The sequence below is a fragment of the Poecilia latipinna genome, unplaced genomic scaffold (assembly GCF_001443285.1).
Source record: "Poecilia latipinna isolate Pla-1442-1.1 unplaced genomic scaffold, P_latipinna-1.0 Scaffold1670, whole genome shotgun sequence".
Lineage (NCBI taxonomy): Eukaryota > Metazoa > Chordata > Actinopteri > Cyprinodontiformes > Poeciliidae > Poecilia > Poecilia latipinna.
In genome coordinates this window covers 64,596-82,642 of record NW_015114286.1, presented here as the reverse complement: position 1 = coordinate 82,642, position 18,047 = coordinate 64,596, and the positions used below count along the sequence as shown (strand labels likewise).

Here is an 18,047-nt window from a genome sequence, read left to right as displayed (position 1 = left end):
AAAACAGAATCATATTCACAACCTTTAAAATATGTAATTGTAGTTTAGTTTGTACATTAAAATGCAGATTAGGGAAAAAAAATGATAAAAAGTCAAATGGGCTTATACAGAGAGAGAAAAAACATAATACAATCCTTCATAAGTTGATTATAAACTTATGAAATGTACTGCTGACCGTAGTTTAGATCTCACCTCTGTCATGACGGGGTATTTGAGGGGGGCAGACAGTTTCTGCTGCCCGTCTATGTAAATGTAGACGAGGCTCTGTCCAAACGGCCTCTTCCCGGGTACGTGCACCACCCCGATGCTGTGCTGCAAAACACAAATCACAGCACCTTTAATTCAGTGGCACACTGCTGCTCCACTGTTAGGAAGTTAAGTTACATTTTCAGGTGTCGTACCCAGAGCGAGTCGCAGAAGCAGTAATCCGGCAGCATCACTGTGACGTACTCCTTCTTTGTGCACACAGCCGCCACCAGAATCCCCGCTGAGCTGATGAACGCCTCAAAGCCCGTTCCTCCAGGGGTGAAAAAGCTGGGGGAAAACAATGTAGCAATATGATGAAAATAGCAAAATTGGGCAATAGCAGGTCTATTCTTCAAAGAGTTATTGAAGATGGTGATGGCCGTTGGCAGGAAAAGTTTTCACAAATGTTTTCCTGACCTGTAGAGCTGCTTCCGTTTGTCTTTGCTGAGTGGACCCAGTTGGTCCTGGTCCAGAGACAACCAGGCGTGGAAGCTGAAGGCGGATCCGGGCCAGCGCTGCACCGTGGGAACAACAATCCCCGCCATGCTGGGGGACAGGTCGAAGTACTGCATGGCGTTCTCCAGACCCTGCTTGCGGACCATGGTGAGCAGCGCCCTCAGAGTCGGGGCGACGTACGGATGAGCTTGGCTGGACTCTGCAGTTCTGAGGAGGCGGATGAGTCCCAGCAGCTCCCTGCCGCTCAGAGACTGGGAGCCCAGTGAGCCCAGCAAGCCGAACAGGCTTTCTGCGCAGGCTCTGTGCAGACGCCCGTGGTGCTCCAGAGCGGCCAGGGCTCTCACCACCATGGCGGCGTTGACACAAGTGGCGCGCGTCTGGCGGTTGAGGCAGCAGAGGCGGCGCAGCCAGTCGGCCGTGAAGAGCTGCAGTTCGGGCGAGTCCAGCTCCGGGAGCCACTGGACCAGCAGCAGCAGCGGCTCCACGTTGCTGATCCCCAGGAGCCCCACTGAGGTGTGCTCCCCCTCCACCGACTGGACGGCGAGCAGAGACAGACAGAGTTCAGAGGAGAAACGAGGTCCAGTCAAAGTAAATACACAAACTCACCATGTTCATCAGCTCCTTGAGCAGGAGTCGAGACGGCTGGCCGAGCGAGATCAGAACTTCGTACAAGTGATTGTAGCCGATCCTTTCCTTGAAAACCTCCTGGAGACGCAACAGAGCAACTGCTGATGAGTCAACCCAATGATGAGGTCCGATTTGTAAATGATGTCTCATTACAGCACCCTTCATATCAGCACCCTTCATATCAGCACCCCAGGTTAAAGGAGCATTCACACCAAACGTGTTTTGAGCGTCATCTGGATTACATTCAAAGTCTAAGTGGAGCTGAGAGCCACTGCGGCGCGTTTCTAGCATTTAACGCGGCGTGATTTGAACTGTTTGGAGCATTTGACGGAAAACGCGTTTGTCTTGTAAACCAGACACACCTGACGCTCAAAACGCGTTTGGCGTAAACACACTAAAAGTGCACACGCGTCGAAGAGTCCGACGCGTTTTTGACGCGCGTAACGCGTTTGGTGTGAACGCACCATCACTGTGACTAAGACTGCCTTTGTTGAAAGTATCCAGTATCAGCTAAAATAATGTCAACAGCATCACGCTCGCTCCATTCAGTAAGTTAAATTTAGCATTTATAACAAGATTAGCTAAAATGCTGAAGTTAGCATGAGAGCTACTGCTAGCATGGCAATGTTTTGTTCTCCGTGGCGCCAAATAAAAGTATATTAGCGTGTTGCAATGATCTCATGACCTTGGCAGCACTGATGCAAAAAGTGTGGTTGTCCCATTAACAATCCCAAGAAATAAAAGTGTCCTTAGAAGCTACAAATAAACACTCAAGTATTTTGACTATAAATCCAAACCTTAATTTGAGTACATTTGTGCAGCAGGGAAAACTCCAATGTATTGTTTTTAATGAGCACTTTATGCTCTGAGCACATTTATTGCTGCCCAATTTAGATCATCTCTGTGGTTTTCTACATAATTTAGCTCTTTGGACTGAGATGGCCATTATAGAAGGTTGATTTTATGTCTGCTAAATCAGTTCTGTCATGATTTAGACATGTGTTTTAGATCATTATCCTCTTGGAAGAGCCAACTACCAGTTAGCTGGCAGAACCCACCAGACGTCAATTTACTTTTATGTCATTTCTGTGTTGGGATTTTCAAAGCGTTGCACTCTAACAAGTTTCCAGAGGATTTGGAAGAGAAATAATCCCAACAACATAACAGATCCTCCATGTTCTAACTCTGGATTGAGCACATAAATCCTCAACCTAATGTTTAGAGGTGGAGCGTTTGCACTGTTTAAAAACTAAGGTGGAAACTTTCAATGTTGTCTCACAAAAACACATTTTTAAAAACAAAATAACCTCTTTACTCTCAGTTTTAAACTGTTTAAATGACAAGAAAAGTAAAAAACACTGCAGAAATAAAAAAGACATTCTAAACCTATTAAATTATGATATTTTAGAGCAGTAAGAGCAATCATCAGTTTTCCTTTAAGTCTGAAGATTAAATGCTTAAAATCTGGCTAGTATGTCTAATTAAAATACTGGAAATTGCTAATAGAAAATATAAATATATTTGAATTACTGTGGAAAAATAAACAGCTCCCCACAAAATATCAAAAAATGTGAATTTTTTTGATTCACAAAAAAAATTGATTTTGTGAATAAATATTTTCATCACATGATCACTTATGGAGACCAATAAACATTTATGTAAATGGTATGTTCTCTTGTCTTTTTGCTTTCAAAGAGTGGCTAAAACAAACGGATCTGTGTCTCATCATATTTCTACCCCAAAGAAACAGGAAGTCATTAATTAGCAATTAAAAGTTTCTACCAGACACTTTATAAACTTAAAAAGTAAAACTGCAATATATCCAGTGATATTTATTTGAATGGTAAAGAGATTTGGCTGCATCATGCTGTGGGGTGGCGATAAACATGGAGAGCACCGTATGTCCTCTCAGTGAGACAGACCTTAGCAGCTGGGGATTTATGCATAACCGTCGTCAGGGCTTTGATGGTGGCTACCGCTAACAAGTCAAGGCGTCCCTGAATCACCTAAAAACAAGCAAACATTTCAGTCAGTCACTCCAACTTCTTCCCATAAAAAGATAAACTAGTGATGTCATATTATTTTTTATTACAAACAGATGATATGATTGAACAAGCATGCAGAGAATTAAAACAATCCACTGATTAAGGCCCTGATATAAAATAGATATGTAGCGATGCCTTTGTGTTTGATTCAGCCGATGTGAGAGGAGTGAGTAAAATCATCAATAAATGGATTTTAGCCGCCATTGATCGCTGCAGTAGGAGCTGGCATCAAAACCCCTACTGCAGATAAATGATGTCTTTCTGCTCCAGGCGGAAAAAAAAAAAAAAAAAAAAAAAAAAGAAAAAGGAATAGAGGTGTGACTGGAGCAGGAAGCTAATGCCAACCACAAAAAAGAAAGAAGTACCTCCCCGACAACATGAACACACTCAGCATGCAGCCCACAGAACCAAGCAGGACGCAAACACACCCCTCATCCAGCTCGTGTTTATCAAACAGAGAAAGAGTTGGACCAGCTGGACGGGGAGTCGTCATCAAACCACTGGATTTTGCACACAAGCCCATTGTGACAGAACTCCAGGTGAACCCAAGACAATGTGAAAGGGAGGAGGGGGAGCAAACTGAAAAATGGTGAAGAAGGCAAACAAGTCACTCCACAGCAAGAAACCACAACTGCATCGTTCTGGTTCTCTTCTCACAACAACGACGTTTAAACCTGAATTTCTGCTTCTGACACTGGATACCAGCAAACACCTGATGATTAACACCTGGCGAGTCACATCAGAGTGCGTCTCTGAAGGCTTTCACATGTAGATAAACTGAGTCTTACGAAGTAGCTTTGGTTTAGTTTATTCTAGAAATAAGGTTAAACAAACTTACAAGTAACTTTTCAGCTTGTTTTAAGTCAATAATTCCATAATATTGATGAAAAAGTCGCAGTTCCTCTGGTAAATTATTTCACTTGGCATAATTGCCTGTGAAGCTAACGATAACACTGTCAATAGCCAAAAGACTGTCTGGTGTTTTTCAACTGTTTTAGAGTTAATTTGATGAGCTGAATCCAAAAATCACATTGGTTTTGCTCAATCAGGTCAACTTTCTGAACTATGGATGCAACATGAGAATCAAAACGCTCGACTTGTCCTGAGAATCTGGCATCAATGAGTGATGAGCAGAAGGAGAGATAATAAGATGTAATGTTCAATTTACAGAAATTCAAGTTTGTAACATTTAATTAAAAAACGTTTTTTCTCCTAAAACCTTTTTTGGATGAGAAATACTAATAGAAATGAGCTGATAATGTCAAACATTTAATCAGTTTAGTCAGAAGATCAAAGCAGAATAAAAACCTGATCTGACTGAGAAAACCGAAGGTAATTTTTTACGTTCAGCGGTGCGACATAGTCCTAATTCAGTTGAAAAAACAGACAACTTCCCATAAAAAATTTTTGTAACCCAGTTCAAGAAAAAACATGAATAAAATATGGGGAAAAAATATGGATTTTGGACCTTAATTGATGTTCTGATAGGCTGAAGATGTGCAGATATTTCAATTTGGCCGAAATATGATTTAATTATGCTATGAGGCTTAAGTTATAACAACTAGCTTTTCATCAATTTGAAGGAATTACTGACTTAAACAAGCTCTTATATCTTACTGTAAGTTAGTTGTAAGTTAGTTTTGTCCTATTTCAAGGAAATCTAAAACTTAAATTACGAAGCCACAAATTAAAAACTGTGAAAATAATCAAAAGAAGACCCGTTTTCTCTCTTAGAAACCTTCATTTTTATCCTTTAGAAAACGAAAAGGATGCTAAGATGCTAACAACATGAAGAGAGTGTGGCAGCTGGACGGTCTTGCTGTGGAGCGGCATGGTGGGATTTGGCAGCAGCAGATGAGGATGAGGGCAGGGGGACTTTTCTCGGCGGTACCTGAGTGTCCCTCTCTCCTGTCTGTAACCTGTTGTTCGTTATATCTTTCTGGTCCTTGTCTGCCGCCGTGCACCTAGCGTTAACCAGCTGACACACAACAGGCAACATGTCAACTCAGTGTGAGGGAAGAGGAGGCAAAGAGAAGGAGGAGACGATGAGAGGGGGGAGGTTTAGAGGATGGGAAGGAGGAAAACGTGAGAGGTTAGAAGCGGTGAACGTCCGCAGGGTGTCGGTGATCCAGCCTTGTTGTGAGGAAATAAACATGCATGGTGTTGCAAAATGCTCCCGCTAACGCTGAACCTTTAACAAGAGCGAGGTCAGACCCGGAAAGAGATGTTCAGTTCAACAGATCTAACAGTCACAGTCAGAAATGGAAAAAAAGAAAGCTGGAAGTTCATTCTAAACATTTTGTTATGTCAAAACCTGGGCTGGGCGACACGGCTTCAAAATTAAATCTCCAGTTATTTTTCATTTCAGAGCTGATTTTAATCTATCTCTATTAATTATGAGATTACAGTCATAATTTTAGCTGGAAAAGTCACAATTTTGCCAGGAAAAAAAATGTTTTAATGAGAAAATGTAAAGTTATGAGGATCTGATGTAACCAGATCAGTTTGTGTCGTTCAATCTTCAAAACGCAGAGTTGTTTCAAAGTCCTGTACTGATAATTTATTGTTGATGTGTTAAAAGATTAACTACGTATTTCTATTCAGCATAATTTGTAAAACTTTTACCAAATGCTCAGTATTCCTCATTTTAATTTTCTGCTATTTTTTGAGTTGGGATTTTATTATTTGATTATTTTAATAAAAAACTAAAATCTTAGCCTGACCATAATATACTGAAGTAGAGTTGTCCAGATTGTCAAACAAGATGGCGGTAAACGTCACTCTGAACCAAAAATTAAACAAAACCTCTATCAATCAATAAAATCGATTTATTGCCCAGCCCAATTACAGCCGCAGACATGGATTTAAATCTGGGTTGTAGTGAGAAAATATGATTTCATGAACTAATTAACAATGTTGATGTTTTCCCCCGTTAAACCTGAAATGTGACACAGTAAATGTGAATCCTGGTTATTTTTGCCCGCTCGGAGCTGCGTCTCCAGGCCTTACCTTGCTGTTCTGCAGCAGGCGTATCAGATGCTCAAAGCAGTTACTGTTGAGGAAGATGGCTTGTAGAACCGGCCTGTCTGAACACAGGAACATGTCCCTGATCGTGTCTGAAAGCCACAAACAGGAGGAATCAACACACAGAAGAAGTTATTACTGTTCATGTTTGGGTAAAGAAACTACCTAGCATGTGAACTTGCAGGGCCACAAATCGAATCTCCCAGTGTCGGCCGAGTGTGGGAACCCGACCCTTGGCCGGCTGCTGCTGTTGCTTAGCAGCCACCACGGCGGCCGGGTCCGAGTTGAGCAGCTTGAAGTAGTTTTCCAAGACGGAGGCGATCTCCACCTGCCGCTGGTCGGAGCTGGAGGCCAGCAGGCACTGCACCACTTCCCTGAGGCACCCCAACGTCAGCAGGGCCATGCGGCTGACGTCCTCGCTGTCCCAGTCCTCGGCCTCCTCCGATGAGCAGCTCCCCGTGTAGCTGTCCGCCAGAACCCGCATCAGCACCTCCATGGTGGCTGGAGAGATGGCGAGCAGAGCGTTCCTCTGCAGGCGGAGACACGAGACGGGAAGCTCTGGGACTTTACCCCATTTTCACGACGACAAACTTCAATTCATTTATGTTTACTGGGATTTTATGTTACATAAAAAAACACAAAAAGTGACTGTGAAGTTGGAGGAAAATTAGTTTATATCTTGTTCTTAAGAAAATGTAGTAGCAAACATTTATATTCAATCCCCTTTGAGTGTAAATGACAATAGTTTGAGGGAAGTTGCCCCTCCCACCATCTTCAAATGAAATAAAACTGGACAGCTGTGCTATGTTTGTGCAGCAAAACATTTTGTTTGTGCTGTTATAATTTGGTAGTTGACTCCAAATGTGCTTGATTTTGTAAAAGTGGACTGGCAGGTTGACCTTTGATGACCTCTGGAAACATTTACTGATATCTTTAAAATGACAGCAGCACAAATGACTGACTTCGTTTAATTTGAAAAAGGTGGAGTAAGAACGGTGTTTAGTAGATTTATCCATCACTCCATCCAAATTAAACTTTCACCATTTGCAAATATGAATATGCTCCAACTGAAGCTGTTACACTTTAAAGTTAGACAAAAAAAAATCCCCAAAACAGTAAGTTAAAGTTGTGGTTTTAATAAGTTTGCTCTCATTCGTGCTTTAAACGGAGTGCGGCAGTTATAGAGGATCATGTTTACAGCCTGTCAGCTTTGTGACCTCTGACCCCAGCCTCACCTGATCCCCTGCTACTATGGCTCCAAACAGGTGCAGCAGGCAGCATTTCAGGCTCTCCTTCAGATGCTCGCTCTCCTGGAAGCACTCTAAACCCAAAAAAAAAAAACATAAATCAACACATTTGATCTCTAAACTTGAACCAAGCGATGCAAATGCAGCAAACTGTTGAGGTTCCTGCTATTTTCTCCAAACAAAAACAGTGAAGCAAGAAGAGCCGATGGAATGTGTAACCCAGATATCATCCAGGGTGAACAAACACGCTGCTGTTAACTTCAGGGTTTGGTCATCTATTAACCCATCTGTCAACACATCCGGGTGAGGAATGAAATCTGACATTGTGGCTCCAGAATGTCTACTTCCTTTAACTTCAACTAGTTACCAAGCAGAAGTCACCACACAGCATAAAACAGAGACGACAGGCTAATTGGTCGGGCCCCAAGCGTTGTCTTTTCTGCAAAACCACAGCAGCCGCGCATTCGACAAGGGACAGAGGAGCCTCTTTGTTCAACATGACCGCCAGAATTCACTATCTGCTCATCTCATCCCTGGCAAATGGACCAGAGGCACAGAGCGGACTTAACAGGAAAAGCAGAGGAGACGAAACAGAAGAGGGAAGCTTATGTTGTGCAATTTTTACAACTTCCTCATCTGTACCTGTTGAGTCATATGAGAGAGGATGATTAGGTGATTTTCACCCATCAGTGAGATTATAACCACTGTTAGCTTGGTCGTCAGATTACGTTACGGTTTGTTGGAAATACTTGCGGTAAAAGAAGGGAACGAATTCAACGGTGAGCGGAGCTGCTTTGTACTTCTGCCTTCCCCTCTCGACGGCGCCCAGCTGCTCCCTGCGGAGACAGAGGAGGAGAAATCTAAGAAAAGTTTCGTCTCTACGCCAACGACACACGCATTTATTTGACCAATAACCAAATTAATCATAATCTGAATTTATGAGCTTGTCCTGTACAAATAAATCTGGGAATAACCAAATTATAAACCAGGACATAAAGACAAATGATGGCTGTTTGTTTATTTTTTTATGTTGTTATAAAATGCTAACATCACATTAATCTTTCTACATGGAAAAAAATATTTGCCTGCTAACATATTTCCTCAGAATGCTTCAGAATAAATATGTAAAAAATAATATAATTATAACTTAATTAAAACTGCAGTACTTCTGTGTAGCTTTAATTTACGTTCTTCATTATATTCAAGTCCAAACTTTGACTAGACCCCTTCAAAACTTTATAGACATTCAAAGACTGATTTGCTGGTGTGCTTTTGTTCATTATCCTGCTGAATATTTAAGAATGAATAAGATTTCATTTTAATCAGTACCTATGTAAATAACTAGTGAAAACTACTATTTTAGTGGTTACCTGCTTGTCCGATGTCTCCAGTTGCGGTACGGGTCGTAGAGGCTCTCGCAGAAGGCCAGCGAATGGCGGACAAAGTCCTCCGCCTGACTGTGGTCCATCATCTCCTTCTCCTTGGTCCGACTCTTCAGCTGTAAACCAACAAACAGAAAACCCGTCACACCTGCCACCACGTGTCCCACTGTCATTACTCCTACGAGAGAGCGGCTGGAGTCAAACCTGCTGAATATACAGTGTTGTCATGGTGATGATGTGATTGATGTAAGAGCAAGTGCCGATCTCCTCGACGTTGGACAAGTTCCTTTGAGAAACAACCATAAAGGATCAGACAGTGTGTTGATTTGCAGGAAGGATTATCTGGATTATTTAATCCTTATCCGACCTGCAGATGATGATGAGGAACTTCAGCAGCAGCAGCGCCAGGTTCTGCTGCTCGGGCTCAAGGCCGTCTGACGCTTTCTGGACGCACTGCAGCATCTGGTGGCGCAAAACCTGCAGGATGTTGTCGGGTAGCAGCGTCAACACAGGTGGAACCTCGTCTGGTCTGGAAACAGAGTGACAGACGCCATCTTTAATCGAAGTGTAGAGCGACTCCAATGTCTCGCATGCATCAGCTAAACAACTTTCATCTGACACTCATGTGATTGAGCACAGACAGCCAAGAAATCAGATAATACCTGCAGCAAAATGTAGCTGCTCTGCTCCAAATCACGTGTCATGGCTGCACTATGTTTGGTTTTGAGTTGTGTATCCGCAGTTTACCGGCGCTTACCTCGAAGGGGGCTTTTCGAAGTCTACGTCGAGGCACTGCTCGTACGAGCTGATGAAAATCTCCAGCCATATCTTGAAGTAGTCTGGATCTCTCTGGAAAAATCCGGAAGAGGAAGACAGAGAACAAGAGAGCGGCGAAAGGGAAAAGAGAAGAAGATAAAACTGTTAGTTAATGTGTTAAAAGCTAAACTTAAGCTCAATGTTGCATCACCTAAACAACAATTAGATGCCAGCTACGTGACAGCCAATTGTTTGGCAGGCATGGTAGGATAATGTCCTCTCTGTCCTACCATCACAAATGTAAAATTGATTAGTTCTGCTGAAATTTTAACCAGAATTGAAAAAAAATATGATTAAAAAAAAGCGCTTCCAGCCAGTGGATTTCCTAGACGGCTTACGATAAGACATCCAAAATTTCAAGAAAACACTTAACTCAGTCCAGGAAACAAAGGAGATGGTTGTGTGAAAATAAGAAAGATGAAATATTCTGATACATTTTAAATCCAACACTTTAGGGTAACTCAAACACCCAAAATCTTCAGACTCTACATTGGAGAAAAAGGAAACAGCAGCTACGCTGACTGGTTCACCTACATCTTAAAGAACAAGAGGCGTGAAAGCAATTAAAGCCAACAACAGCAAGAGGAAGTGGCCTCAGGTGTCATCTTTCTAACACCTACACTGCAGCCGTGACTCGTCTCCTGAGGCTGTTTGATAACCATTCACACCTTGAGGCATGTGACCAAAACAACCCGCATGTTGCCAGAGTTAGGAAACATTTCATAAGTAGCAACACCTCAAACAATGGACAGGATGGAGGGTTGGGCGAGTGACTCATGACTGCTGGTGTGATTCTTCTCACTACCATCTACAAGCCTAATACTCTCAACACGTGCTGAGAACTCTATCTGTGAATGAGAGCGATGGTTGAGATTCCCTCAAGAACTGTTCAACAGGTTTGAACTTTGCTCCCTGAGGCAACCATTAAAAACCCGTGAGACAAGAAACTGTTACCATAAAAACAGAAGGCTGCAGCTGCTAGACGAAGGGAAAAGGAATGTCTAAGGAGAGATAGGATAGAGGAAAACTGGCCTGGCTGCATTCTGAGACCAGGTTTCTAGAAACTAGGATAGCGGCATTAGCTAAATTCCTTGAACGACAACAAGGGGAAGGATGAGACATCCAAACGAAAGCAGAGGAATAGATTTCGCTCCATGGAAACATTATGAGAAATACTACAATTTTAGTGTCCATGCGTCAAGATTTCCATGAAAGCTACAATCATTAAACAGCAACACACACCTTCACATTGTTCAGTCAGAATCCTCTCAGAATGAATGGATCCCAATGTGGATCCTTATGGGTGGCCAATATTTCCTAATTTTACATTTTCCAAAACAGAAAGAAAAAACAAAACCCTGAAACTTTGGTGATACCACGGGCCTTCCTGTTATCTGTGATCGAATCACATTTATATGCCAACATGCTTTCGATTGAAAATATATATTTGTATAAAATAGCTTCCTTTACTTGGAGTCTTACACTGAAGAACGCTCTTATCAGTGTGACCTTGTAGTTAATATATTTTGTGTTCATTATTCTAAACAAAATAATATTTTTTTTAGTTGTCAGAAAAGTTCTGGTTTGTACAAATAAATAAATAAAAATAAATAAATCAAAATATAGCTGATTTCTCTGCAGATATCTTTGAAATCAAATAAGTTTTTACTTGAAAAATATAACTAACCTTACTCACAATTGGAATAATTCTCTTTTTTTGTTGTTGTTTTAAATTAAAGCAACTACATTTGTTATTCAATTTTATTTCACACTTCACTGAGGTATCGAAAATTACAATCACAATTTTTGGGGGTGAGGAGGGATTTTAAAATAAAAATATATTTAAATTATCAAATAAAAAGGTTATTTAATAGAAAAGTATTCCAATCTTCTATATCAAGTGCTAAGTATGTAAACTGTGCCTGCCAGTAATATATCTGGAACTAATATGGTCTGGATATTGTGACAGCAGCTCAGTTCTCCACCATTCCTCAATTAAAGTCCACAGAAACGCTTCTGAGGGCTGAAAATGGAAAATGGCCCTGTTGTAGGTCATCACACTGTGGGAATCTAAGAATAACAAGAAACATGACTGTAGACGTTTCTTTTTTTCTTCACTGCTGTCTGGTGAAAGAGTGGGAACGAGGCAGAAAGGTTGACGGGTTCTGTCTGCGTGTCAGAGAGGGAATCAGCCAAAACGAAGCAAACAGGCTGTGTGAATCAGCACGAGTCCAAGTGAAGTCATCAGGACAATCTAGCAAAGCTGGCTGCTGTGTGTGTGTGTGTGTGTGTGTGTGTGTGTGTGTGTGTGTGTGTGTGTGTGCGTCAGACCAGGACCGAGGGGAAAAAAGAAGCTAGAAGACATCTGAGTGGAAAAAGAAAAAGCTAAAAGGAGAAAAGCATGAGTGCCTTCTTCCTACAGCCGCATAAATCAACGTCAACAGTGGGAGAAAAGCATTTTTAATTGGCTGCTGCTGAAGCCGGTTATACTTAAGCAATAAATATCCTATTGTCCCGATGTGGATACTGCTGCCAGATCACTTAAAGACGATAATTCAAGACAGCAGTTTTACTCTCAAGAGGCTGCAGTCTGCAGGAAACACCGACTGAATGACTCTGTGGTGTGTGTCTTAAAGAATGCCCTCTTTTAAGCACCAGCACAGATGCCCATTGAGGGTTTGGACTGTGGTGGAGGGGGGACACGCCCTGGCTCTGTTTATCCTCATCTGTCATCAGGAGCTGGGCAAACGCAAACACACACACACACACACACACACACACACACACACACACACACACAACCGTCTACATTTTGCAAGCAGCAATCACAAACCTGGCCACCTTGTTTCACCTCCTTAATAACACCGAAACCTCATGATCCGCGCCGGGAGACTGAACGGGATTCCTAACGATCTGTTTACGCTGACTGCAGTGAAATCAGGAGATCGAAGCTCTCCGTTCTATAAAATGAGATTTCACATTGATCAGAGGTCGGTGCGATTGTTACAGCGGAGAGTAAAACGCCGATCAATGGCCAGGAACATCCATCATCAATTGCAACTGAAGTAATGAGAAAGACGAATCAGTTGGATAAAGTGCATCAAAAATTGCAAAAGTCTGACCAGGCCTGATTAATCTTCAGACCCAATGTGTAAATCTTGTTTATTTTTGTCCAATAAGTTGATATCATATTGCTTTTTTTCCTGTAGCTAGGAGATTAGTTTAACATTTCTACAACTAGAGAAAGGACCAGCATGAGTGATTGCTTTTAAATGTGCCTAGTAAGTACCAGGGTGGTTTTCTGGGCTAAATTTAAAAACTTTAGTCTTGGATCCTTCAGGATTACAAAAATAATGTAAAAAAGAATCATTAAGTCAGTAAAGTTTAAAAGTAGACCGGTGTGGTCGACCAGCTGGTTGAATGGCTTCCCAATCAGGTTTGTGTGGAAACACGTGACCTGGTTTGGTTTGGCGTTTAACCGTCTCCTCTCTTTAGCTTTAAAAGTCGTGTTTCTGCTCCCTCTGTGGCCTGACATCACTTCCTATTTCTGCGACAACTCCTCTGACCATGATGTCACTCCTACACGTGTATTTATAGCCGCCAATGGGAGGAGTTAATACCCCGTCGAGCGATGACATCACTGTTATTCCAGAGATATTCATAACAGAGATAAAACAGCTAGCCTGCAGGAACTTTGAATATGGGATGTAGACTGCAAGCTTGTGTCTGCCATCTTTTTTTCCTTCTATCTCCCAGGAGTGCAGAGGTTTATGCAAATCACTGCCGCTTTTTCCTCCACTTGAGTCAAAAAGCAACTCGAAGGAGGGCAGGGTGGGGCGTCGGTTCTCTGATCTTAAATGGAAATCCATGATTTGTAGACAGCTGGCCATCCTCCTCTAGAGTTAGCAAACCGAAGGGTGAAATGATCCCCAGAGGCAGTTGAGGCTTGTTCCCCTGTGGCGGGGAATTTAGAGGATTTTCTGCAGCAAACAAAGGCTTTAGGAGCGTAACTGGCATTATTCAAAAACCACGATAAACCCTCGACTTTCTCCTGCAGGCTCTGAAGGCTAATAGCCTGGTGGAGGAGGGAAGGTAACACAGGGTCGTTTTCCGTTTCAGGGAGGCCTCGACTGTCAGGGGACAACACCGGACCCATGAGAGACAGCTTAGAGGCGAGCGGGTTTATGTAACAGCCTTAGTCGTCTGTGACCCCTCTGCAAGTCGGAGTCAACTCCAGCAGATTTACATCAAAGCTGAAGTGTTGCTGCACATTTCGCTGCACTGGAAACACAAACCTTAGTGGATTTTGCTGGAAATTTATGTGATGGGTCAACACAACGTAGGGCGTTAAATATGGAGCGAAAGGAAAAAGGACGCATTTCTTAATTAATTTGAAGAAATCCGCAGCTAAGCAATACCTTCTGTTTGGTCCATCACATTAAACCCCAATAACGAAGATCAAACTTGTGCTTGTAATGTTATATAAGGTATAAAAGTTTAAAGCAGTAGAAATAAATCTGCAGGAATCCGTGAGGTTTCTAATGTTGTAGCCACAAGTTAATCTTATAAACTGCAGTCGTTAAAGCGCAATGGAGGAGAAAATGTGTTTTGAGACACATTTTTGCTACTAACCATTTTATTTCTCATGTTGAAGTCGTGCAAATACAACACAGTTTACTAACAGAGAGCGCTTCGTGCTTCCCAACACGGATTCCACAGCTGCACCAGAGACAACTCCTGACCTCATCCCTGAAAACGCTGCCACTTCGACAGCTGCCAGAGACAGAAATGTGCTTCACATCTTCCACATTTCTGACCACTGGATCATGAGCTAAAAGAGAAAACAGAAGCCAAGCCTCTTCCTCCTTTTTAGCGCAGGGAACCAACTAAGTGGCTGTCATGGAAACAACAGATAGTCTACCTGACTGGAGAACCAGTTCTCCTGTTTAGGGAGAACCAGTTCTCCCTAAACAGAGAAAGGTTGTAAAAAGCTTTTACTTTTACCACATTCGGCCAGCTAAAACACGCCTTTAAACTACTAACCTACATATCATAGAGGCTAAATTGACCCATATGCTAACTAAGCTACATAATGAGAGGAATATTAGTGTTCAAACGTATAAATGAGTCAATTTATTGAAAGCAGCTACAGTATTGAAGAAATTCCCGGCATTTTTTAGCTAACAATGTTTTCAAACAGAACAGTATTCTGAAATGCTAAGCTAATGTTAGCATTCTGCTTTGATAGGACTCACTAGTAGTTTGATTGATATATTTTATGCTACTTTAAAGTTTCATGTCGCAATACCATCACTCAATGTGTTAACTCCTAAAACTCCTGAATCAGGAGTAAAATATTTCCATGTTTTACTTTAAAATACATAAATTGACACTTTTGTGGTATTTCACTGCAAGTTTGAGGTGGATAGAGAGAAGAAGAGGCTGCGGTGCTGCTGAGGGGGTCTGGCATTTCACACAAACATTCCTGTCTGATATAGCCCACATGACTGCAAGGTTCTTCTTACAGACAACCTATCCGGGCAACCCTCACACATGATTATACATATAGTTTAGGGAAGTCCCATACTCCATATCTATAGCGCCTTGTGAAAGTTTTCAAATTTTGTCTTGAACTTCAATGCACTTTATTGAGACTTTATGTGACAAACCAATTGAAGGCACATTACTGTGAATACATCATGAAACATGGCAGCGGCAGCCTCATGTTGTGCAGAAAATTTAAAATATACACTTTTCTTTACGTTTCAGCATTTTGTGCTACTTTGTGTTGGTTTAGCACATAAAATATGTTAACGTTTGTGGCTGACAAGATGAGCAAAAGTTCCAGGGTGTGAATACAAAGCGCCAACATTTATTGAACTGCTCTTCTCTCTACGACTCTTTGGCCTCACGCAGAGATAAACCCCGGCCCTGTGGACTCTGGCCCAGAGCCAGGATGAAGTAAAACGATCCCGTCTTAGTCAATGCAAATACACAGTCCAGCTAGAACAAATGCTTCCAGACATGGCTGGCATTTTCACAACTGATCGTGACTGTTGTGTGCAACCAAGACAGCAGCTTAACGCTTCTGTCAAGAGCCCCGCGGCGCAGGTAGAAGACGCACCGTGCGTGTCAGCGTTCATGCTCTTAACATCTCAGCAGGGGGATTATTACATGTCATATGCTGCATGGAGGAATAACAGCTTCATGTGTAGAGAGCCGTGCATAGCGTGTGTGTTTGCGTGTGTAATGGTGAGGGATTACTGGGGGAAGAAAGTAAGTGGCTGCAGTCAGGCTCACGTGAGGAGCAGCTTAGGCAGGCTGTTTTGATTGGACGGCAGGACGTGCGCGTGCTTTATCGCAGAGTGAATTAAATCTAGCCAACAGCTGACTCAAGGAACGCCTGCTCTGCTGGTCTGCTGCTTGGACAAAAAGATGGATGGATGAATGAGGAGAGATGGAAGGAGGGAAGGAGATGCACCATTTTGGTCCTTATACAAACGTCTTCCCATAAACCTACTTTCTTTTTCATACATACTGTGAAAATAGAGAAAATTTTACCAGACGATAAATTGTTCCAGAAGTTATCACGATAAACAATAATGTTGTTTAGAGACCATTCCCAAAGACCAATAACCTTTAAATTCTGATAAACACTGAAACTGGATGATATTTTAAATATCCAAAACAAATGAACAGAAACAACAAAGCAGTCAACTTAAAACTTTTGTCATCCAGTTTTTGGTAGTACAAACTGACTGTATCTAGACTTTGGATGTTAGGAAACGTCACACTTTGACCTTTAGGAGGATTATGGGAGCAGTCGATCATCTCACCTTGGTACAGTAGAGCATCCACACCTCGTAGAGCCTTTCGTTGGATGCCATAGCGCCACAGAGAGGGGCACCCCCTCCTTCAGGCTGCGGTGCCCACAGAGGTCACTTCCCTGGCAGTCATGATCTGAAGCCATCCATGACTTTTCCGGGAGAATCCAAAATTACTCCATAGCAGGTCAGAACTAATTCCTGTGGAGGACGAACAGCTCCACGGCCTGTACTCCCACTTCTCTTTGGAGGGGTGGCTGTGTAGACAACACGAATAATTACAGTGTCGGAGCAGGGTGTACAGAAATGCTCCAGTAAGTACACTGTGGTGGTTATGTCAAGACACAGTAATAATACTTTACTTTACTCTGTGCTTAACGCTAAACCTAAACATACAACAGACCGTCGGTTTATCGGTTTGAACGCCGTCATACGATTCCGACCGTACCTTGTCCAGCTAGCTAAAAACCTAGCTGTCATAAAATAAGCCTGTTTCTATTTCTTTAAGCCCCTATTCCTCCTCCTCCTCTTCCTCCCCTTCATGTGACAGAAACGTCTAGTCCGCCCCAGCTAGTCCAACTAGAACACGACTCATGAAATAAAATAAAAATAAATGTCAAAGAAAAGATATTACAATGATAAATTCGTCGCCAAATTGAAGCCCACTTACCTAGATAGCGAAGAGCCCAACTGTCACCTCCGCCACCGCCGTCTCTAGGGCTGCTGTTGCTGCGGGAAGCTTCCTGTCAGAGGATGTTTGGATTCCTTTCAAAATAAAAGCCCGGCAAATACCAGATGATGCAGAACATGATCTACATTACGTAAATAATAAACAAACTATTTAGAAAGAATGACTACAAATGCAGTCTATTATCAATAATTTCTTAATTCAATACATTTTACTTTTGTTTATTTGTTGTATTCATTACAATTAATTTTAAATTATTACAAACATACTTATTTCAACCAAATTACGAATTCATTTCAAAGTACCACTTTTAGTCTTCCAAGCTAAATTACTTTGAGTACGTCGTCTACTCTATATCATAACTGTAATCTTATTTTGGTAAACCACATGAGGCTATTGCGAGCTATAAATATTCCACCTTTCTAAAGTGCTAATCTACTCAAATAAACCGGGCTTGGCGTTCAACTGCTGTTTATTCAAAAGAGGGAATAAATTTACAAGTGATTAACTGGGAAAAGTTATTTTTAAAGCGCACCCTATTCGCGACACATGGTGATGTTTTACGGTGTCGATGTGGATCTTCGTGTTTGCTAAGAACAGGATTTGGTTTCTGAATCTTTGTCGCCCTCTTGAGGAATTAAAAAGTACTGCTTCGTTTGGGAGACGTGCAGATGTGTCATTTAAAGGGACAG

At 42.0% G+C, this 18,047-nt stretch overlaps 1 protein-coding gene across 4 annotated transcripts in view; it reads right to left on the bottom strand.

Annotated features, from left to right (window-relative positions):
* Window positions 1–17,418, bottom strand: part of nbeal1 (neurobeachin-like 1) — a 34,822-nt gene extending 17,404 nt beyond the window's left edge. For 2 of the 4 annotated variants that reach the window (XM_015059929.1, XM_015059928.1), the window contains exons 1-16: window positions 17,338–17,418; window positions 16,680–16,924; window positions 9,785–9,876; window positions 9,395–9,556; window positions 9,232–9,313; window positions 9,016–9,143; window positions 8,399–8,481; window positions 7,634–7,719; window positions 6,564–6,927; window positions 6,384–6,490; window positions 5,266–5,352; window positions 3,252–3,335; window positions 1,309–1,407; window positions 664–1,235; window positions 402–534; window positions 193–312 (exon numbers count right to left, since the gene is read on the bottom strand). In XM_015059929.1, the coding sequence (XP_014915415.1) occupies window positions 193–312; window positions 402–534; window positions 664–1,235; window positions 1,309–1,407; window positions 3,252–3,335; window positions 5,266–5,352; window positions 6,384–6,490; window positions 6,564–6,927; window positions 7,634–7,719; window positions 8,399–8,481; window positions 9,016–9,143; window positions 9,232–9,313; window positions 9,395–9,556; window positions 9,785–9,876; window positions 16,680–16,730 (2,250 nt within the window). In that variant the 5' untranslated portion in view covers window positions 16,731–16,924; window positions 17,338–17,418. The remainder of the gene's footprint in view (window positions 1–192; window positions 313–401; window positions 535–663; window positions 1,236–1,308; window positions 1,408–3,251; window positions 3,336–5,265; window positions 5,353–6,383; window positions 6,491–6,563; window positions 6,928–7,633; window positions 7,720–8,398; window positions 8,482–9,015; window positions 9,144–9,231; window positions 9,314–9,394; window positions 9,557–9,784; window positions 9,877–16,679; window positions 16,925–17,337) is intronic. The other 2 variants (XM_015059931.1, XM_015059930.1) reach the window with 1 other exon arrangement.
* Between the last annotated feature and the right edge of the window lie 629 nt (window positions 17,419–18,047).